Source organism: Epinephelus moara, chromosome 8, assembly GCF_006386435.1.
Source record: "Epinephelus moara isolate mb chromosome 8, YSFRI_EMoa_1.0, whole genome shotgun sequence".
Taxonomy (NCBI): Eukaryota; Metazoa; Chordata; class Actinopteri; order Perciformes; family Serranidae; genus Epinephelus; species Epinephelus moara.
Window position 1 is genome coordinate 20,010,403 of NC_065513.1, and position 23,791 is coordinate 20,034,193.

Genomic DNA, 23,791 nt, shown 5'->3' on the forward strand with positions numbered 1-23,791 from the left:
TGTAGAACAAAAGCGATTTGCACACACTGAATTCTGCTGTCACTGTATTTGTATATAAAACATAGCATTTCTCAGTTCACAGAGGTGTGTTCTCAGCCAGGTGGGGCTGAAGGATTTAGTTTGGCTGAAGCACCAACAGGTGTTGGTAAATCCTTCCACCTGCAAACGCACAAGTCTCACCAATCTACGAACATCATTAGCCTGAGGTACCTCTTTAATATCATGAGTTCAAAATTACTTTAAATAGTCAAAAATATTGCCAGTCTTCTCATACCTCTAAATACAATAATAATAATAATACCTACATTTAAATACCATAAGTTACAAAACAGGAGAATGAAAAGCTTCTTATCCACTACTGTACAAAGGCATTCATTAACAATAGCATTATAATATCAAGGTTTTCCATTTCTGTCATTCGACTGTCAGAGTTAAACCAGAAAAAAAAAAAAGAATTGGGTAACTTCCTTTACATGGGTCTTATTCCAGTGTATTAACCTGTGTTACTAACTACAATATCTTAAGTACAGAATTACGCTGTGCTAGTTTTGAATGCAAATCTCTTGATATATAATGTAGTTACAACGGTGTAATAACACAGTGCAAACAGGGTGCTCAATTAAAAAGTAATATAAGCAGCATTTCATGTGAGGATATAGCTTTTTTAGAAATTTAGTGAGTTTAAAAAAAGATTTTAAGATGCATTTTTGGATTTTATCAGTACAGGAGCTGCTTCGGAAGTGTATGTTTTGGTACAGGACGTTCAACACGATGTGTTCACATTGTGTTTTTACGTATTTTAAATATATATTGAAGAGGTTGTCATTGTTTACCTACAGACTAGATACTCTATAATAACTAAGCAATACTTTTTTCCCGTGGGTTAATACACAACAATAAGCCACTGCAGGGCGTTACTGCATTTGAGTTATCCATCCATTCATTTACAACGTCATGAGTAGAAAGTTGTCTTATACAGTTCTATAATTATATCATCAGTGTTATATCCTGTGTAAAAAAAAGAATACAAACTGAGTACAGTTCTGTGTTCACCCGTGAGGAGTGAAAATCTGTGGCCAGTTTCACTGAGGGTGGAGATTTACGAACACGTAGATGACGCTCTGTAAGCCCTTCGCTATGCACTACTTCGACCAGACAGGGCTGCCACACAGGTTTCACGGTCAACAGTAGTTCACTTTCTTTCAAACTGAGGAGAGGGGAGGGATCAGCTGAGTTGCATTTGACCTATCTGTATGAGTCCACTGAGTAGAGTACCTGATAGAGTTAGATAGAGGTGTCGTATAGAGCCTGTCTGGTATTGCTCAGTGTGTGTATGTGTGTGTGTGTGGGCCTTGATGTCCAAAAACAGGGGCTTTCTCTCACAGCACAAATCACACACACATACATGTTATGTACAAACGTATCCACGGCGCATATGTGCTTTGAAGGCACACGTTAATGTCGAAGGTCAGGCCTCATTTTGGGGAACACACACCACACTGAGTTTGGCAGGAAGACAGGTCAGGTGTCTGTGATGGTGGAAGCAGTCTGGATACGGGGATTCTCATGTCGAAATCTAATTCATGTGTGGCATGAACCAACGCCTCTGGAAGATTCGTCTATCATGTGGGATTTTAAATGGGTTTTGGATCTATAGCAGTCATTCTGGATAAGTAAACCAAACTTCATTTCCCAGCAGCCCTGTGCGTCCTGGCCAATAGGTAAGACTGACTGGTTTGTTGAAAGCCGTCCTTTAATTCTCTGTTTCCAGTGACACGCTTCGCTGGCAGCCCGAGCTCAAACATGGAACTCTGTTTCTTTGTTCAGCACTTCTCTGTACAGTAAGTCACTTTGGATCAAAGCATCTGCTAGTTAGAGGACAATATTTTGGGGGGATTTGGCAGCTTTGGCGCAGTTCTCTGAGTCTTAACAGCAATTATTTCCACATGACTTTCAACATTCCCCTTGGGGGGGCAGTTTAGAGAGGAAGAAAAGGGGTTTGTGTGTGTGTGTGTGTGTGTGTGTGTGATGTTGTGATGCTGCAAGCTGTGGTGCAGCTCTCCCAGTCAAACAGCAGATGGCACTGAGGCACAGTTCTCAAGTTAACTCTTTGAGAGTGTGTGGGTGGGTTTGGGGGGGCAGTTGCAGTGTGCCACGACATAGAGATCAATTCAACCGAGGTTACGCCTACACCAGCCAATCAGAAGGCAAGATGAGGTAGTCCCTGCGTTGTCTCGAACTACAGGAGTGCCTGCGGTGCGTTGGAGCCTGATGCCTGCAAGGTAAAATTGGGGAGTTAGCTGCCCTTTTTTTGAGCAAAATCAGAATTGGGGCAGTGTAGTGTCTTGGTTTTAATGTGTGTGTGTGGGTGGTGTGTGGGAGGAAGGTGGGTAGAATGGGTGTGGGTGAGCTGGGGGTGTAAATTATCATATGGCTCTGTCTGTGAAGATTAGGCAGCTCCGTCTCTAGCTGGCCTCCTCTATGAGCCGAGCCAAGGTGTCTCTGAGCTCCGTCAGCTCAAAGATCTTGCCGTCCAGCAGCTCCAGCAGCGTCCGCAGGCTCTTTCTGAAATTCTCCTGCTCCTCCTGGTTCTCCTCCAGCCGCTGCTCGGCCCCCGCTAGCTGCTCCTCCAGCACCCGACTGCGCAGCTCCGTCTCCTGCAGGACGACAGACAGTAATATTGGCAGGTTTGTGTCATTAGGAGGCAAATAATGACAGAGGACGTGCTGACGTGCCTTTTGTAACACTCACCTCAAGTTTCTGGGTAAGAGTGTCTTTCTGCTCCATCAGGTCATTCATGTTTTCCAATTCCTCTTTCAACTTCTCCATTTCCTGGAGGACATAAAAACACATTGAAATGCTGTGCCCTACAAATGCCAGGTGGGCTTCCCCCTATCATACACACATGCACACACACCTCTTCTTTATCCCTTAGCGTGTTCTCCAGTTCCTCTATGGTTTGGTTTAGTTCGGTCTTCTGGGATTTGATCACTGGTGTCTGGTTGCTCTGGCACTCGAGCTCCGTCACCTAAAAGGACAACATGGAGATCAACAGACAGAGATGGGCACAACAGAATCATGATCTTTCATGTCCAGCCTACCTCTTCTTTACTCTCCCTCATGCCAGCAATCATCTCTCCTCTGCTCTGTCTCCCATCCTCTCATCCTGACTTCACACCATCCCCTCCGAATGATCCCCCACTATTTGATTTAAATTAATTAATCACACATGAAAACGAGCAAGCATTCCTGTGCCCCATGCCTCACCCGTTTGTGTAGTCTCTCGGCCTCCTCCTGGTAGGCAGCCAGTTGTTGTTTCCACTGTTTGACGTTGGCTGTGGACTCCAGCAGAGCTGCCGTTAGCTTGGCATTGTTCCCCTTTAGCGCTTCCAGCTCAGCCTCCCAGTGTTTTGTCATGGCGGGGCTGCAGAACACAGGGACGTTCATACCGTCAGTTTACCACAGCAGCAACATAAGTCTATAGGTGCTCATGTTAGCATGCTATAGATGTAAGAGTGTGACGTGTAGATCAGAAAACTGCAAAACCAATTGGTGAATATGACGGTTTAGTTTTTTCACCACATATCAGAACCATCCATCCATCCATCCATCCATCCATGGAGTATGAGACAACAGGCTTTGTACACAGATATGTCAAACGACCCCCTCACCCCTCCTTCATAGGATCGAGACACTCCATCTAAAAAAGCCTCTTTCTAGTTGTTTTGCGTCTCTTTGTTGTCGCTTCAAGACATTTCACAGTTGCTTTGAGACTCTTGGTCATCATTTTGAGTCTTTGTGGTCATTTTACATTTCTTTGTCGTAACTTTGAGGCTCACCGTGGTTGTTTTGATTCTCTGTGGTTGTTTTGCGTCTCTTTGTTATTATTTCAAGGCTCTCCACAATCGTCTTTAGTCACTTTATGGTCTTTTTGAGTCTCTTTGTAGTTAATTTGCATCTCTTAGTCATCATTTTGAATCTATTTGTCATCATTTTAAGTCTTTGTGGTCATTTTACATCTCTTTGATGTAATTTTGAGGCTCAGAGCGGTCATTTTTAGTCTCTTTGTTATTGCTTTAAGTCTATTTGATGTTGTTTTGAGTCAGTTTGTCGTCATTTTGAGTCTCTTTGTAGTTTCTTTGCATCTCTTTGTCATCGTTTTGAATGTCTTTGTGGTCATTTTGAGTCTCGTGATCATTTTGTGTCTCCTCATTGTTGTTTAAAAGTTCTCTGTGGTTGTTTTGAGCCTCTTTGTCACTGTTTTAAATCTCTTAATGATTGCTTTGAGTCGCTGTGGTCGTTTTAAGTCTTTTGTGGTGACTTTGCATCTCTTTGCTGTTGTTTAAAGGCTCTACCCAGGCAATCTCTTTTTTATTGTCTTGAGTCTTTTTGTTGTCGTTTTTGTATCTTAAGTCTCTTTGTCATTGTTTTAAGTGTCTTCGTAGTCGTTTTGAGTCTCTTAGTTGTCCTTTGAGTTTCATATGGTCATTTTGCATCTCTTTGTCATTTTGAATTTTAGCTTTGTGTTGCTTTGTGGTTATTTTGAGTCTCTTTCCTGGATGTTTTCAGTGTCTTTGTGGTCATTTTGCATGTTTATTTGTCATTTTGAGTCCCTTAATGTGTCTCTTGTCTCTTGTGGCCGATTTGCTTCTTTTATGTGTCTTTTCAATTGATATTTTGCAGGTGATGCCAAGGCCCCCACAACCTCTTGGGCCCCTGTGACCCATTCAAAAACCCACACTTGCATCCCTCCATCCATCTTTGCGCATGCACTGAAAACTGACAAAGGCTGCAGCGGGCACTCAGTTTAGAGGTCTGCTCTTCCTGGCCTGTAGCTGTGAAAGCAGCTGTCTGCCACATGAGTTGTAATCTGAGATTATATCCTCAGACTGGCTGGAGCCTAATCTGGTCCAGCTACTCACAGAAGAGAAGATGAGATGAGAGATCAGCAAGAAGCAAACTGAATGTGATTGAACTGCGTGATGGAGAGGCTGGTGTGGGAGAAAAAGGCAGGTAGAAATAAAATACCTGGATATGGTTTGAGTAGTCAGCAGTTCAGGGTTGAAGTGTTATATCATATAAATGTTTAAACTCAACTTTCTGGAGGGAAAATGCTTCCGCTGTGCATCTCCCCTGTTACATATGAGCACTGCAGGCATTCATTTAAGATTTACATAATGCCCACTCCCTGTCTCTCACATAATGTCTGATTTAGGCGGGAGAATGTTTGAGAGACCTAAACGTTGTCGAGTACCGACATCGAGTCAAGTACCTTTGAAAAGGAGCTCCTACTCCCACATACTTCACAGTAATTCCTCACAGCGGTGGAAACACACACACGGAAAAACACAAAAGGAAGCTTAGCTCGCTCAAGGAGTGATGAGGGTCTGTGTATGACCCATAACAATGTTGTTTTCAGTTTTGTTCCTCCCCCTCACTGACACACACACAGACACACACACACGTATATACTGTATGCTCACACTGCAGCAGTACTCCACTATGCCATAACACCCACTCTGTGGAGTGTAAAAGAGAGAAAACCCAGATCTAATTCACACAGGACTCCCACGGCGCCTTCAGTTCTTACACAACAGCCGCCCCCTCTGTGAGCGCAAGTGTGTCTGCCTGTGTGACGCATGGGAGGGAGACGACACTTCATCCTACACATGCACATATTAACTGACACACAACCACTCACACAGACACACATACACACATACATACACACAGCGATGCTGTCACCAAGGCACACAAGCCCCGCCAATGTATAAACCCCACACACCAGCTCCGGAGAGCGGGAGAGCAGGCAAGACGTCAAGATGTGAAGATGGAGACAGACGGAGAGAGCAAGGGAGAGCGATGGAGGGAGAGAAAAGAGCGCGAGATGTTTTGACACTGGAGTTCGTCTTCATTAAGTGAGTCTGGCTAAAAGGTTTCAGGGGGGCACCTGGGCACGATTCTGGCTGAGGACAGCAGAGCAGAGCTGAAGGTGTGTGAGACACACGGAAGGTAAGTTAGCTGCTGCTGTGTCAATGAACTGCTGACTGTAAAGATGTTATATGGATGTTTTATGAGCTAATGGTAAGTTGCTGGTCATTATGTAATTTTGTTTTGTAAGAGTAAACTGTGATGTTAAACTGAAGAGGGAATTATCTCCTGTTTGTATCACCTTGAATTTGAGGGAATTTTTGCTGTTTTTGAATACATTTATTAAAAATTGTAAAAAAAAAAAACAAAAAAAAAAACACAGACTGTAAAATTCTGTATCTGAAGATTGCATCAGTGTTAGAGAATTTATTTTAATCTGTTTTCATCAGTTTCATGTGAACAATATTCTGCCAACTTAAGCAATGTGTCATGATGAGAGGCAGCACAGGACCAGATTTTTTGAGGTGTCAGGCTACTTTTTTCGTTGCATTTTATTTTGTTTTAATAAGTATAACATTTATTTATTTTCATTTTTTTTTTAATGGAATTCAGATTTTTTTTTTCTGTTTTTTTGTGTTTTGTGTTTTTTTGGTTTGAACATAACCTGTACACACTGCCAGTACACCACAACTCTTGAATAAAACATCAACACTCTGTTTTGTGTTTTACTACTTCACAATGTTAAGTATTATTCTCCTCCCCGGCTCAATAAACCTGCCAAACACAAAACACATAAACCTGTATGACACTGAAGGTCTTTTGTTACAGCCCTCTCGTGTGTCTGCCGTGTCCTGACTGCGTTGTCAGGTAGGTTCTTCCTCCTCACAGAGCACTTCAAGAAGCAAGGAGCCAGAGCAGTTGCCATGGCAGCACTGGAGGAACGGAGGCACTCGTGGCACCCTGACGTATGACATCGGCACTGTCTCCGTTCATACGAGCCTACCACAATCCCACCGACAGACGCCTACATCCTCCAACGCTACAAGACCATTCACACACAGCCAAGGCAGTCCCACCAAAAGGTCTTCCAATATTCAGAACACCATTCAAAACGACTCCACTGCAGACCTGCCAAACACGCCTACAGCCTGCGATATAAAAAACCCTCTCTCAGCCCGCATCTCATCCTCCCCTCTCTTCCTCTGCCCCATGCACCCACACAAATCTGCCCACACAGCCCCGCTCAGCAGCAGCGTGGTGTGCATGTAATGGAGATAAGTCATCACCATCTAATTGTGGACACATGGAAGAGAGGCAAACTGAGACCATCATAGAGGTCTGGTGCAAAGAGACACCTGTGTGAGCAGGTGTGTTTCTCATGAAGTAATACATGAGTCAAGACATTCAAAATACACTACAAACTAGGGCTGCACAACATGAGGAAGATAGGAGATATGTGATGACTAGGGATGGGATGAACATGATTTAAAACACTTACAATACATTCATTATGGTGAATTTCCATCGTAGAGATAATTCTGAATATTGTGTCCAACACCACCAACAATAAGAGAGACTGTACAAAAAGAGGCTCCATATGCACCAACCTCAAGAAATGAAAAAGATCTCAATCTTGATCTTATCATTGGCATACTTCATATCAAAAGATATAATGCCAAATTCAAATTGTTGAAAAGCATGGCTTTTTCACTAAAAAAGATGCTCACTAAAAATCACTCTGCAATGCAATGAAAAAATGTGTTTCTTACCAAAAGAGAGAAATGTAGGTAAGATAAATCTAAATGTGTGGGATAAATAAGAAGGAGAAGAAGAAGAAATCAATGCCAGAATGTTTTAGTGCCATTTTAAGAGTTTTTTTTTTTAAACACACTTTGATGATTATCGGGATAATATTGTTAACTGCAATTATTTTTGTGACATGAAATTTTCATATCGTCCCATGACTAGCGATAACAGTGTTTAAAATTGTGATAACAATATTACTTGGGATAAATAAAGATATTGAAGTGTACTCAGTTCTGCCTTTCTGCTGCTTTCAGTGTACTGCTAAAATACAACACATTGCTTGTTGAATTTAAATAACTAAAATTTAATTATTTCCAGTATGCTTTTATTGAGGAAATTGAACATTGAACCGAACACAAAAGGCACCAATAATAAAGAGGATGATAGTTACATTTTAAAGGTCCAGTGTGTGGATTTAGGGGGATGTACTGGCAGAAACTGAATATAATATAATAAGAATGTTTTCTTTGGTGTATAATCACCTGAAAATAAGAATCGTGTTTTCATTACCTTGGATTGACTCATTTTTATCTACACAGGGAGCAGGTACTCATTTATGGAGGTCGCCGTGTTGCACTGGCATGTTTCTGCAGTAGCCCAGAACAGACAAACCAACCACTGGCTCAGATAGGGCCACTCGTGTTTATGCATCGGCCACCATAGTTAGCAGCCCCTCAGCAACAAGAGCATCGGAAAAACAATGATTTTTTAACGTGAAACTGCTTTAGTCAGTGTTTTTACCACTTTTAATCACCTTGTCCGTTTGTTTTAGAGAGTTGCATGTTGACATTGCAATGATGATTTAAAAAATTAAGCAGCCCCACTGTAAACTTTTTGAATCTTTCCTTATGGTTGTTAAATCAGCTATAAGCGTTTACACTGTTACACAAATTGAACGAAGATAGATTTTAACTGCAGTTTGAGGCACATGGAGCAGCTACTGTAAAAAGCGATAGACATGTGAGATGATGCACACGGAGGATATTAAACTGAAGAAGTATGAATCATAGAGAATGTGGATAGAAAAGGAGAGGGTTATGTGGTGGAAGATTTGGACGGTCCTAGCATCTGCCCTCTCTGCATATGCCTCTGAGAGAATGCGAGACCAAGGTTTGCTTGTTACGTCCATGCTTGCCACCGTGAATGCTGAGAGTCGACCCGGTCTCCCACGCATGCAGCATTAATAGACACATCGGCAGCAAGGCTGCAGCAGGCAGTGGGTGTCCTCTCTACATTCTGCTCTCACTGCACACTCAGATCTGTGCAACCTCGCAGAGTTCATGATGTAGCGGTTGGGATTTCTAAGCATTTGCACTTGAGCTTGTCACAGCTTTACAGACTTGAACACACTAATGAAAAACACCTCTACATGATCTTTAAATATCAAAAAAGAATGTTTCAAGCCTCCTCTCAGACACAAGCAAAAAAAGAATGATAATACATTAAGCGATTGATTGATATCTTTAATTAATAAGAGTTGCAGCCAGAGAAATAATGAAATGAGTGGCACAAGATTACAGAGGTTTTACAAATGAAAAGACCTGTGTGTACAGTCGACTAACAGGTGACAGTAGATAACAGCGACATTTCCTCTCCTGAGGTGAAAATAAAACACTCACTGAAATGATTCAAACTCATTGTCCATGCCCTCCTGTTCAGTTTATTAGTTGTAGTGAGTGTGTGAGCAGTTGCTGGTGGATGTTTAGGTATCAGTGACTCATGCACAGACTTTATACAATGCACCTCTCTGTCGCTCTCTCAGCTTCTGACACACACACACTTTCTCTCTCTCTCTCTCTCTGCGTCTGTCTGTCTTGCTCTTTCTCTGCCTCCCACTACCCACAGTATGTTATATAAGTCTTACATAAACGCTTCATCGACACCTTTTTGGTGATGAACCTCGCGGCCACACCTCCTCAGAGAGCCATCATACAAATCAAAAATATTTACATGGAACTTTGACCCCTTTATCTTACACAATCTACCAGTTTGACAATCACAAAAGATATGAATTCCAATATTCAGTCTGCAAACAGGACACAGGAACAGCAGGAATGTATACACAGTAACAGTAGTAGTGCTGCATGCATAGAGGTGACACCGTCACATACCCCGAAATGCATCAAACAACATAAAAGTCAAAAGATTTCATTTGAAAAGATATTATTGCATTGCAGTAGGAAAACAGATGAATATATAAATATATGTGTTTTGCATGCTCAGATTGGACAGAATAATAACTTGAATGATTCCTCATTCCTGAGAAACACTCGACATCTTTTGCTAGTCCATGTGAAGTGACAGCGTGCAAGTAAGAACGTCACTGATATAATTCATTGCACCAATATTCCTCCTGACTGGAGTGATGGCTGTTTTACCTCAGTGGTTAGCAGTTAGTAAACAGGCAGTGCACCAGGTTTTGTAAAGACGACCCTCCCTGTTGCTGACCTGCAATCAGGCTCTTAGTTTTCGGGAAAGTTTGTGCCTGAACATTTGTTTTGTTTTGCGTAGTTATGATGTTGCTGTAGTCAGGACGTGTACTGACATCCCTATCAGAAAGAGCAGACCCGACAAGTCTTATACTGCTCCCTAGAGAGGAAAGACACGAGAGAGCAGCGGTGAATAGAGGGAGTTCACTACAATGCTGACATGCAACACATACAGCTGCACGCAGACGGAAAGGAAGACAAAGAGGAAGAGAGGTGTATACTTTTGCGCCTCTGACAAACAGAACAACAGAAAAAAATCATAATAATCTTTTTAACACTGAACAAAAATATAAACACAATACTTTTGTTTTTGCTCCCATTTTTCATGAGTTCAAATAAAAGATATTTTTTCTATGCACACAAAGTTTTCTGTATATTTCCCTGCCATAAACTGTCTCCAGTGTCGTTCCTGTGAATTTGGCAGTACATTCAACCGTCACAGACCATGTGTAACCACACCAGCCCAGGGCCTCCGTCTGTTCATCTGAGACCATCCATCCGAACAGCGAAAGAAAAATTTTGTTTGCACAAGCAAAGCATTTCAACACCAACTTTCAGGAACCATCTCAGTGGCTGGTCTCAGATCATCTTGCAGGTGATAAAGCCAGCTGTGGAGGTCCTGGGCTGGCTCACTAGACCGGTTGGATGTACTGCCAAATTCAGGGCAATGACATTGGCAGGGGCGTATATATAGACAGTGCAGGCAGTGCAGTTGCATAGAGGCCCGTGAGGGAGAGAGTGGGCCCTCCAGCAATGTGTTGGGTGGAGAATGGGCCCTTATGAGTGATTCAAAATACTGAATTATAATATATTTATAATATATAAATATTCCCGTGTTCAACGAAGAACCCTCATTAAATTAAAACAGTGCCATTTGCTGTATCTGCTCTTAAAAAAGGCAAACCCATCTCCGTCATGATTATTTTTGTACAATAGTCAATAGCATCTATGACAAAATGATGCGTATTCCATAACTATTAATCAACAATTAAAATTGTTAACTAAATTAATGTTTTCGTATTTTCTTTGGTATTTTTTGTTATACACAGATATGAAATGATGATTGCTGGGTAGTATGTATGTTGATGTTATCCAATGTCAAGTGTCTGATCATGTGACGAGACAATATGTGCAGGATAGGGTGCACTGGGGCCCATCATAACTACTTTACGCCACCGGACATTGGAGATGTCTTATGTTACTGAAATGAACACTCACTTTACGGGCATGCCAATGACACGCTCCCTCAAAATTTGGGACACTGTTGAGTGATGTTGTGTGATAAAACTTCAGATTTTAGGGTGGCCTTTCATTGTGATCATCTAAAGACACAACTGTGTAGTAATAATGTTGTTTAATCAGCATTTTTATATGCGCCATCTGTCAGGTGGATGGATTATGGAGGCAAGTGCTCATTAACACAGATTCAAACAAATTTGGAAACAAAAATTGAGAGAACTGAGCTTTTGTGTGCATAGAAAAAGCATAAGATCGTTTTATTTCAAGTCATGAAAAAGGGATTAAAAACAAAAGATTTGCATTTATATGTTTGTTCAGTTCAGTACTGTTTGTGTGTAATCTATGTGAAATGCGACTGTGACCGTAAGTGTATACGGTCAGACTGTCACATCTGTACTGTAGTAAACACATCACGTTGTGGGGTTTACCTGTGTGCGAAGGCCAGTGCGTTCTGCGACGGCTCTGGACGGCTGTCTGAGTTGGGAGTCGTGTCACAGATGTCATCTGTGCCGTTGATGTTTTCCATGGGGGGAGTCACTGGGGTCAAAGGCGACGAGAGCTCGCCTCCTGGAGACTCCTGCGTGTGACACAAAGTTGTTCAGCTGTTACTGCCAGTTAGACATAAAAAAAACAATCAAACACTATTGTATTATTTTAATGATGATTAGAGAAGGCATGAAACATTTGTGAACTCATTACCCTATACATAAATATCTGTCTACTGTAAATAATTTAAAGTAATGACTGGACCTATAGTGAGGTCACAAAAGCTTTTATGTCTGCTGTATTTTTAGTTCTTAATAGTGTCTGGTTGCTTTTTCCAGAGACACAGCCTCAGGCATACAGGAAATGGTGCGTCTAGCATTAGCAAAAACAGAAACAGTGATTTGTTTAGATTAAATAGAGAAGAACTGGGTATCTTAGCATGAGCAAACACAGAGCACCACTATAGGGCTGCAACCATAGACTGTGTAGCCTGCTATGACTGCTCCTCAGAAGTGAAGCCGAAACATCTTGATCGCCCCCTGGTGGTTGGCTGCAGTATAGGTCATAAAGTCTCCCCTCGATGTTAGCGGGTGGGACAAGGCCAAAACCAAAAAAATTAGAGTACACATCAAAAAGGGTACAAAATAGGGGCTTGGCGTTTTGATTGACAGCTGAGTGCCAATCAATGGTGCTGGGCGGGAAGTTAATACCACTAATATCGCTACTGTGCAGACTCTGGCTCCAAATGATGTCACTAGCACAAGATGTCGGCGGCCATATCTGGGATATTTTGGCTTCATTTTAGTACAGTGGAGGGAAGTGGAGACACGATTTACATCTTTATATGCAGTCACTGGCGGTGTCAAATCACAAGTCTCCACCCCACCTCCATCAGATCATCACTCCTGACTAGACCACTCCAAACTCCACTCCACCCTTAATAATGATTTTGTCTAGTCATTTTATTAATTTTTATTGTATATTACAGAATTATTTGATTTTATGATCTATGGATACATTGCTACTTGTTATGTTTGTTTAACTGTGTCTCGTAAGCTGTCCTTGAGTGCTCTGAAAGGTGCCTATATATAAAATGCATTATAATTATTATTTATTGTCACGATTAATCGATTCATTTTCAGCCTCTAAAATTTCAGCAGCAGAGCCCAAGGTCATGTCTTCAAATGTCAAAACTCAAAGATGATTCATTTACAATGATTAAAAGATTAAAAGATATTTGAGAAGCAGGAACCACTAAAGGTCTTTGATGAATGACTTAAACAATTAAAGTCCAGGTAAAGCAAAAATACTATGCTTTATTTATTACTCCATTTGTCAAGCCACAGAAAAATGTGTCACTAACCATCCAGCCAAATTTGAATTATCAACAAATCCATATGTAGGCCAATATAAAGTTTGTTTTCAAAATCCTGAAACAATAAGCAGTATTCTCTGCTCTGAAGGAAGGAAGCTGAAATGCTGAATGAGTTGCTGTGTAGCAACAGTCTCTCGCTAGCAGCTAAAATTACCACAAAGACTAAAGATAAAGATATGTTCGTGACAGCTACTTTGCTTGTGTTCATACGATAGCAGCATTTAACAGATGTTTATTCACATATTTATTAGACTGACTGAGCTCAGAGAGCTTGTAGAATGTAGCAAACTGGGCGCTCACACACAGGGGATGAACGACATGACACAGATGCCATGCACTCTAACTTTAGTTTTTATACAGTGGAGGGCGACATGCTGTCACTGTCGTTATGACCTTTCCTGCTTTTAAAGATTCCTTGTCCTGTCCTGTTAACAAACATTACAACAGGAAACACACTTGGACCGATGTAGAACATTTATGTTGTCAAATTTAAAAAGGTCTATAGGGAGTTGAGATGAGAAGTGACAGAAGTGTGTTAGTGCATTTTTAGGGTGGAGGTGGTGCTGTCTCTCTTGCTGTGGTGGTAAAAATGTGAGCATCTTAGCGAGCAGCTCCGCATGCCTATAGGCCATTAAATAGCTTACTATAGCACTGGGAAATTGCAGAATTACAGATTAATGCTTATCTTTATATCCCATACAACCACAGAATTATACGAGAGACAAATCATTTAGCTGCTGCTCGTACATAAAACAAAGCTATTAGGACTCAGGGGCCTGGGCACAATACAGGAGCACAATGACACTGCCTGTATGTCTCTAATGGACAAGAAGGAACTGAGAGATAAGAGGAAGATTATGGCTGGCGTTACATTTTGCGCTCCACATTCATTAGTATACCATTTAATATCTGCTTGTGATGCACCTCCACTGGGGTCTGTCCTACTGGGACCCGCATATAGCATTTACCTCTGTGTTTTCTCATCTTGTTTAGCGGCAAAATCCCTCCTTGTGTTATTTAGTTTATTTAGCGGAGAGAAAAGAGAGGATCTGGAGGTTAGAAAGAAACCAGCAGGCATGTGGGTGAAACAGTGACTTTCAGGAGCAAGGCAGAGTACAGCACTGCAGGCTCGTAGCAGGAAGGCCGCAGCCTTTCACTGTAACAGCAATCCCTCCAGTTTCACCTCTACAGTGTGTTGGTGGCCAGCGCACACGTAGCCTTCAACGCCTGATGAGAGCGAAGCTGTCCACTTGGCTTCATTAAAAAACATCCTCCCATGGGAAGCACACGGTACTGTAGCATTTCAGGCCATGTGGGCCTCAGCATTAATAGTACAAGTAATAGACCGCAGTACAGCGGGGGGCTGCTCCCCGAGCCTTCGTAATGAACAGACAAGGACATGAAGCCTGTTAACAGCCTTTAGATTAAAGAACAGATTTCTCAGGGGATGCTCCTCTGAAACAAGCTAATTTTCTCTAAGATGCAGTTACACATGCCCTAAAACACTCTATTATTAGATACCCCGCACAAACAAATACCTAACATACAGGCTAATTATGCTCTCCAATTAACGGTGAATCCTCAGACAGCTTTGCTTTTTTATTTAATGTATAGGGTGGGTACACACATGGGAAATATACCATATTGGTGTATATCATATTGGAAAAGGCAGTTCAACAGTGGGAGACTGCTGTGCTAGACCCAAAAGCTAATGAACATGCTCCGAAAACGTGCGAAAAGGTAGCATGTACTCATATAGCAGTGGAAAGTAACTGAGCACATTTCGGAGTACTGCACTTAAGTACAGTTTTTAGACACTTGCTTTTTTCCTTGCTATTTATTTGACAGATACAAGTACTGGTTATTTTTTGGCTTCAGAGTTTATCTATAATCCGATTTCCGACCTTTTTGGCTTGTGAACCCTCAGAAAAAAAGCAGTGTCTGGATGAGACCTATTTTTCACGCAAATTCTAACCGAGTTTTCAGAAAACTGGACAAAGAAAATGCAAGTTTATGCGTTTCTCCATCCACCACTGTTATGCAAATATTGGGAGCTGGTTAATCAAGATAAACAGTAGGTGGCATTAATTCTTTAGTAGGATGCCATTATACCACCGCAGAAGAAGAGAGCGCAACGAAGGAAAACAATGGACGTATAATAACCGAGAGTTTGAATAACTAATATTACAGCTCTTTACTCCTGGAGGAGTTCAGCCCATAAGTGTGTTAAAAGCCTCCGCAGATGATGAAGAGAGCTTGCAGTAGCATACACAGTGCTGATACATCATGACTGTAAGTCCTCATTTATTTGCTGAATCTGTTACTATTGCACTAACTTGCATCCTTCAATCAATATATCAACTTCTCTACTTTCCTGAGGCAAAGATTTTTTTTTTTAGAATTCAAGATTTTTCCACGCATTTCCACTCGTATTTTTTCGTGTACAAATTGAAAATGCTCATAAAAACAGTACGATGGAAACGTACCTCATGAGCATGTCCAAACCAAAAGAGTTCCTCTAAACTTCTGAGGTGAATTTTTTTTAGCAAGTTTTCAAGTTCAAAGCTGTGAAATGATCTATTATTTCACAAAAAAAGTGAATATTAAATATTAAAATAAAGTCCTCAAACTGAGCACAATCTTGTGAAGCAGAACTTAGATTTTTCTTTTTTCCTCTCCCATTTCTCATCTCATGACCCCTCAGATTTATCTTGTGACCCTTTGAGGGGCCCGACCCCTAGGTTCAGAATGACTGGACTAAAAAAAATACATAATAGCATATCTTTCTCTATTTTTACTTACTATTATTTACTTACTACTTACTTGTAATGGAGTATTTTGACATTTATGTATTGGTACTTTTACTTAAGTAAAGGATCTAAATACTTCTTCCCCTACTGGTGTCAACATATTCACAACATTTTCTACTTAAGAAAGCATCTGATAGAAAATAGGTACAAAAATCTGTTTATTCTTGACTTTGCCTCTATGCCCCATCTGATAATTAATAAAACTAAATAACACCAAAGGGAAATCATTCTCTGGTTGACCTGTTCACCAGCTGTTCATTATACACAAGATGCCCGTGACAGGAGGTCATGAGTAGGTTGACAAAATGTCAGGAAATGGGGGGGTTATTATAGCGCGTACTGAACGTACCTGAGAAGGAGACGTGGCCATCTCCATCTTCTCTTGACTCTTCTCTTTAGCGAGCCGTGCTGCTTCTTTATACTCCGCAAACTTCTCTGCAAACTGGACACAGAAGACAGCCATCAGTATGGACTGTAAATCATAAAATAATGTGCTTTAATCTGTTCAGTAAAGCCATATGTGCACACACACACACACACACACACACACACACACACACACACACACACACACACACACACAGATCAGTGTGTAATAGGTCAGCCGTGAAGCCAGGGGAAGGATAGGGGGAAGCTGTTGCCAATAACGACCCACAGTTGAACTTAGAAAAGAAGGCCCTTTCCCATAATGCCTCAGCAGAAACATGAGCTAACTAGGTCACTGTTTGTAACCTTTCTATCACAGACACACACACACACACACACACACATACACACACACTCACACAGATACACACACATACAGAGAACAAAGTAGACTGTGCTATTGTGTTTTCCTCGCTGACTTTGTGCTTTAATCAGAAGCTGTCAGTGGCTGAAGTTGATCTCTGGGGTTATTTTAGTCGAGAGCAAAGATACATCCAGCAAGCAGCCTGAAGTGTAAGGTGAGCTCAGCTGAGGGGCTTTGAACAAATATAAACACCCTGGCTCATACATATATCTCCCAATGTCCCTTTAGGGCGTGGTTCATCACTAATACTTCTCCCACAGTGTTACAGAGTAATTTAGGATATACAGTACTGCAGAGGGCCGGGTGGAGAGCAAATCAAATTGACTACGCCGCTGGAGCCAGTCTTGTGTCTACCATTAGTGGAGTTGCAATGAGTAACTCAATATCATTTCACTTCAGTGCAATATAATAGTTCTGATTCGGTGATCTAAATGCAGAAGTTCTCACTGTAAGTGTTTCTGGAGTGTTGGCGCTGCAGTTATCTGAGAGGTGAATCTGATTATTTCAACTTTAGACCACAGAAAATACTTCTAATTGGCTGGTAGGTGTGAAAACTGCATATTGATATGCCTCAGACACAGTTTCTGCTCACAGCGTAATTACTGCTGTGAATCAGTTAAACTGAAGATGCTCTACATTTGCCAAGAAGGTGGGAAAATGGGGGACTTTTTTTTTAAATTGATCATTTTTACTGGGGTTATACTTCATGCTTCATACTGAACTAATGAACAGAACTTAAAATACAATTTAACTTTATATGCTACTGTGAGCTTTATTTCTTTACAAATATCCCTTTTACGCCCAAATTAGCATGTATATGTGGGTTTTTAAACATGGACAAACCTATTAAAAATAGGCCATAGACTCCTTTCCTATTACCGGTGGCCTCTCTGTTGTTGTTTTTTTACTAGGGTCATGTTCAATGTCATTGACAGGCTGAAAAACAGGTCAGTAAACAGTAGAAAGCAGCATGGAGGCCAGTGAAACTGTTATGGTGGTTGCTTCATTTTTGTATTTGTTGGTTATTCAGTCTCCATTTCAAACTCAGGGCCGACTAATTTGGAAAAATGTTTGAATGCTGCTTGGGTGGATGGTATTTTGTGATGGCATGTCATTTCATCTCGCTCTTAAAAGGGGCAAAAATTAGCACGTTCACCTGGCTGTTGTATTTCCATCACTGCTGATTGTAGGTGTTCGTTTTTTGTGCAGTGGAAAAGGGGCTAAAGTCTCATTAAGATTTGCAGGAGAGACATGAGAACAAACTACAGTATGTAGTACGTACAGTACAACAACACAACAAGACAATTCAGTGACACTGGGCAATCGTCACATTCATAGAATAGAAAAAGAACAGGCCTGGTGGACACAAAAGTCTTGTTTCCATCAAGCAGTCTGATTCAGTTCAGTTCAGTTTGGTACTATATAAAGGTACTATACCGAAGGTTTTTGGTGGAAATGCGGCTATAGAGACCATTACCATGCATTATTGGTTATTTATCTATTTACCTTGAGAAGACCTGAGTGTGTATACTGTTCTATAGTAACTGTCTGCCTTACTGTCACATAATTAGACAACTTGCACCTGGCCACTAAGCAGGGATCAGTTTGTGACAGAGTGCTGTGGCACCTTCACCTCTTGCAGGAGATTCCATTAACTTAGTGCTGCTCTTTCATAGTTTGGGGCCTTGTGAGAAACAGATTTTCAACAAAGAAATGTTCTAAATGGACGCAGTAGAAGCCGAGACGTCCTGATTTTAGGTCCCTAATTTGACTCAATTTGCTCCAAAAACCAAGTCAAACCTGAGATGACCCTGGTGACATCATCAGGGTTATTCTGTTACACTTAAACGAGCTCCCTCCAGAGCCACAGAGAAAATTAGACAACTGTTTTCATGGGCCATACAGTACTTCTCATGAGGAATAAACAAGAGCTGCAATGATTCAATTAATTGTAATTTTGATAACTGAATAATGAGTTTGAACAATTTTTCAGGAAGAAAAAGTCCAAATCTTCAGATTCCAGCTTCCTAAATGTGAATATTTTCTGGGTTCTGGGACAAAATGAGACATTTGAGACGTCATTTCAGGCTTTGGGAAACACTGATTGACATTTTTCACCATTTTCTGATATTTTATAGAAAAACAACTAATCGATCAACCGTCCTAGAGTAAACTAAACTAAACCGAAGTAAACCAAAATGTAAAATTGGTGGAATGCCCCTTTAAACTCTGAAGCAGTAACCACTCCATCTTTGAGTTGAGAATTTTTTTTCCAGCCTTATACACTTACTGTATGAAACATAAGTGTACAAAGGAGGAAATGACTGGGAAAAAGGAGAAATCATCTGACCTCACAACCTTCAGGTCTCAAGACCACACACACTATCTTGTATGAAACAAGAAATGTCTTTAATTTCAGGACATCAGAGGACGTGTTCATACTGCTCAGTTTGGTTGTAATGTGTGTGAGTGTGAGTGTGAGTGTGAGTGTGAGTGTAAGTGTGTGTGGGTAAGTGTTGTTCTGACAGTGGGGAGCTGTGAGCCTCCCCAGTTCACAACGGAGCTTAATCATACTGCAGAGGAGAGAAACCACCACCTTCTCGCTCTCACACACACAGACGCGCACAAACACACACACACACAAGTGAACACACACATATACGTAACTTTCATAAACACAAAGACACACACTGGGAAAAAAAGCCTCATTAGGGCTCACTGCCAAGCAGATTGTACAGTTTGAAAGAAGCTATAGCAACTAGAGTAAAAAAGAAAGTTAAAAATGCCATCCTCTCCTGGGGACTGGGGGAGGTTTATAGTAGGTATATTGTGTGTGTGTGTGTGTGTGTGTGTGTGTGTGTGTGCGCGTGTGGGAGTGGGTGGATGGAGGTGGTACCTTGGCTAGATGATGCTCAGTGGAGAATCCCAGGCCGTAGACGGTGTTGGCTCGACTGTCCGCCCACTGGCCAAACTTCTGTGAGGTCTTTGTGAACGTCATGTTGGGACTGATGGTGCTGTTGATTATTGCCTGCAGGACAGAGGCAACCCACTTAATACATATTAAATTAACTTTATTACTGCAGTGTATTTAATGCGTGCGTGCGTGTGTGTACAGGAGAGAGAGGGTCAGAGGAAACAGCAAAGAGAATTTAAACCCAAGTACAAGCTTTTTTGTACGCCTGAATGAAGGTTCACAAAACACAAATCAGGACGACAGATGAAAATATCTATTAAACATTATATTGTTTTTATGTGGAACACAATTTACGCATTTAAAGCTCTACTTTATCTTTTGGTAACTGCCAGTATTATTGCCTCTATTGTGTGTCTCTTAAACTCTTTGAACAGAACTGCAGTAGTGCCACAACACAATTAGCCAAATAATCAAATATTGATTAATAGGAAATTTATTGTTGCCAGTTTTGATAATCAAATTCGCAGCTTCTCAGCATGAGGAGTTGCTGCTTTTCTCTCTTTTATTCAATTGTAAATTAATAAATAATCAATTGAAAATTTGTAAATCTTTGGATGAACAGTGTCTTCTTTTATTACCTTCGTTTGGAGGGGTTTTTTTGCACACAAATTGACAATAATATTAAAGTGCTTCTGACCGACAGTGTCATGTTACAGTAGTGCAGTAGAAAAAAACTCAACATACAACACATAGCACCTACAGGGAAAACACCAGCTGTCAGCTTGGTCATATTTCACATTTTACAGTAAACTCTAAAACCTCACCCTTCAGGTCAGAATAAAAATAAACAAATACAATTAATGAGTAGATCAGATGAAATGGGATCATATTCTGGGATAATTGGGTAATTCATGATAATTTTTTCAGCATAAGTAAATTAAGGCCCACACATCTTTGTAAATTTCTTGGAAGAGTCTGTAAACTATTGAAAATTTCTTTTAACCACTGAGTGTGAGAAGGTGGTGTTGGTGATTTCCATCTCGTTATTATTATCGTAATGTCTTCTCATGTTATTCTATGCAATTCTGGGTATTTTTTATATACATTTCTGACACTTCATAAATTAAATGACTTATCAATTAATAAATTAATTTTTTAAAAAAGTGATCAAAGCTACAGCTCTATACTTCATCTGAATAAATGTGACTGTCTGTCTATGTGTTTGTATGTGCGTGTGACAGACAGGGGAAGCCTGACAGAACAGTGTATAGTTTCCGGTCCTCAGCAGTACAAGCTCACACCCACCAGCACAATAAAATCTATGCTTGGAAAGCTAACAAAGGGCCGCTGAGCGTGACTTTGAAAGGCTTCTGCCACCGATTCAGTGGTCCACTGTTAGTAAGACACAAACATGAGCATGCACACACATGGTGATGACTCGATTGCTTCACAAAGATAATTTGGGCTACCCAAGTTCATCGTTAGGCCCAAATTGGGCAGTGTAGATTATTTTGAGTTAGTGCCACATACACAGACCTGCTGCCTTAAATACACTAAATCCACTGCCGGAAATAGTTCCCAGCAATGGCACAATTTAGTCCTGTTTGACTAATGTTTCCAAAAAACGACAGTGCCTAGCTGTTTTATAAACTAATGAGCCTTTTTGGTCATTAATGTATATATTTTTTACTGGTTTATTATTAGTAGAAATCAATAGGCCTTGGCTTAGTGCAACACACAAGGGTGTGGGAGTCAGAAAGAATTAAGAGATGGACCATCACGTTTGTTTTTGTCTTTTCATTTGATTTGTAAACAATAGCCCCTTTTACATTGCCTCTTCAAGGCTGTAATCTCACGCTATTATGCCACCTCATCATTTTTGTATAAAAGGTACAGTCGTGGAATCATTGTCTCGCTTGTGCCGGTGGTAGTAACAGTGCCGACACAACATCTGTGTAAAAAGGACAGCTGGCAGGACGGGATCATGGACTAGACGGGTGTGACTTTTGACAACGTGTTATGTGTGTTAGCAGTTAGCAGCTAACTCAAAGAAAAACAGTGGCTGAAAATATCTGCAAATTGAGAAAACAATGATATTCAGGAGCTCCTTGCCCTCCGAACACAGGACTAGATCAACCGCCACATAACAGGGACAGAAATTATGGTTATTGCCATGTTAATGCCATTGTTATTGATTATAAAGCACTGCCGCTGCATATGTTATATGTCACGCTTGTCGCGCCTCTTTTGCTTCCACAATGCCAGCACTGGAGCAGCATGATGCCGCCCTTGTTTGGGTCTGTGTAAAATTTGGAAAGGCAGCATAAAGAAGGAACTTCATAGTGGCTTTATAAGGGGACTTCTGAGCTAATAAGAAATATATCTTTAAATTAACATGAGCTAAAATAGCAGACTGCCTCTAGATCTTATATAATTCACCCTCCCTTGTTAAATAACACTAATGGAGAACAAATTAATGGCTGATCAATTAGCAGTGTTGTGTAATGGTTGGCATTCTGGTTGGCATCAATACATAATGATGAGTCTGGGAGGGGGAGCAGTCAGTGAGTGAGTGTGTGTTACACAAGAGTTGAATTTAGCGATCAACTGTCTATTGAGCGCTGTGTGATATGAGATGGTTGCTCAATTGACCATCAGAAGTGGTTCACACACACAGTTGGTGATCACTGAATGCAAACTCTGTGACCTTGCTCTTCTCCCATCGGTCCTTCACGTTTTGTCCAACCTTCTCGATCACCTGGCTTCACACTTTTCTGTCTTTTCTGCTCTCATTATTTCTTCAACCACCCATTCTTCTCAATATGTCATCTGTTTCTCTCATTTAACTCCCCCCCTCCTCTCTGCATAACTGGCAGGGGGAGCGTGCATGTGCATATGACTGGTCCGTCGCTATAAAGATCTCTCATCTGCTTTCACAGAGTTCTACCTTGAGCACAGCTTGCCCAACAGAAATAACCCTCCCAGATCTCTGACAAGAGTAATCTCAGACATAAGACACATAAATACAGTAGTTGCATGCTTACACACGATGAAACATGAGCCATCAGTCCTGGGACGGGCTGCAATGCTCAGCTCTTTTAAGATGTGTCTGCACATTAGATTCCAGCGCGGAGCTCATTAACATCATTAACACTCAGTAGATCACGGTGCCACTAAAATCTCCTGGAAGGCTGTTTGACATCTTTATATAAACATGCGGAAATTATAAATAACACCATGGATACAGGAAAGGGAGGTAGAACGAAATCTGTGTTTGACAAAGTGTGAAAGACTGCTCACCTTGGTGCCATCCAGGCTGATGATGCGGTAGACATTGCGCGTACTGTCATAGAAGTAGGAGACAGTGACGGCATGCTTGCTGGTGGGCAGCCAGTTCTTCTTGGTGTTGGGGTCAATCTGGAAGACGTGGGCCCTCGTGCTGTAGATGGGCTGCTCCCTGAAGGGGACGAAGAAGAAGTGGTGAACCTCTTTGTGCCGCAACACCAACGTCTCACCAAACCCACGGCCAGCCCCGCAACTTCTGTTGCCCACAGGGGAGTCAGATCGCCCTTGCAACCGAATTACCAGCTCGCCATCCTCCATAGTTACACCACAGAAAGAAAGTCTGTCGAAGGACTACTACATACATTCATTGTCTTGTGGATAACACGCTAACTGAGCCGTCAAACTATGGCAGAGGCCCTGCAAACACCTTGAGCCTACACTTTCTCTCATACATTATCTCTCTACTTGTGAACTCATACACTAAATGCATGCAGCTATTCAACACAAACTCTCTCTGTCTTTCAATCTGTGTAAGCCAGCGCTGTCTCTCCCTGCTCTGATATGGAAATGCCTGCAGCACCGAGCGAGGGTCACACAGGGGAGCATAGAAGGGGAAAGGAGAGGGTTTAAGGCTAAATATAGACAGTAGGCCACGGTTAACTACCGAAGACACACCCCACAGAGCTGCAGTTTCCACACAGACACACATAATGCATGTGCATATAT

General features: G+C 41.3%; 1 protein-coding gene across 2 annotated transcripts in view; it reads right to left on the reverse strand.

Moving 5' to 3' along the window:
- Positions 1-30: 30 nt before the first annotated feature.
- Positions 31-23,791, reverse strand: part of homer1b (homer scaffold protein 1b) — a 30,462-nt gene continuing 6,701 nt past the window's right edge. Inside the window, exons 1-8 of one of the 2 annotated variants that reach the window (XM_050051329.1) lie at positions 23,081-23,627; positions 19,763-19,894; positions 16,426-16,518; positions 11,834-11,982; positions 3,268-3,424; positions 2,918-3,028; positions 2,752-2,832; positions 31-2,657 (exon numbers count right to left, since the gene is read on the reverse strand). In XM_050051329.1, the coding sequence (XP_049907286.1) occupies positions 2,466-2,657; positions 2,752-2,832; positions 2,918-3,028; positions 3,268-3,424; positions 11,834-11,982; positions 16,426-16,518; positions 19,763-19,894; positions 23,081-23,383 (1,218 nt within the window). In that variant the 5' untranslated portion in view covers positions 23,384-23,627 and the 3' untranslated portion in view covers positions 31-2,465. Of the gene's footprint in view, positions 2,658-2,751; positions 2,833-2,917; positions 3,029-3,267; positions 3,425-11,833; positions 11,983-16,425; positions 16,519-19,762; positions 19,895-23,080; positions 23,628-23,791 lie in introns of those variants that run through there. The other variant, XM_050051330.1, reaches the window with a different exon arrangement.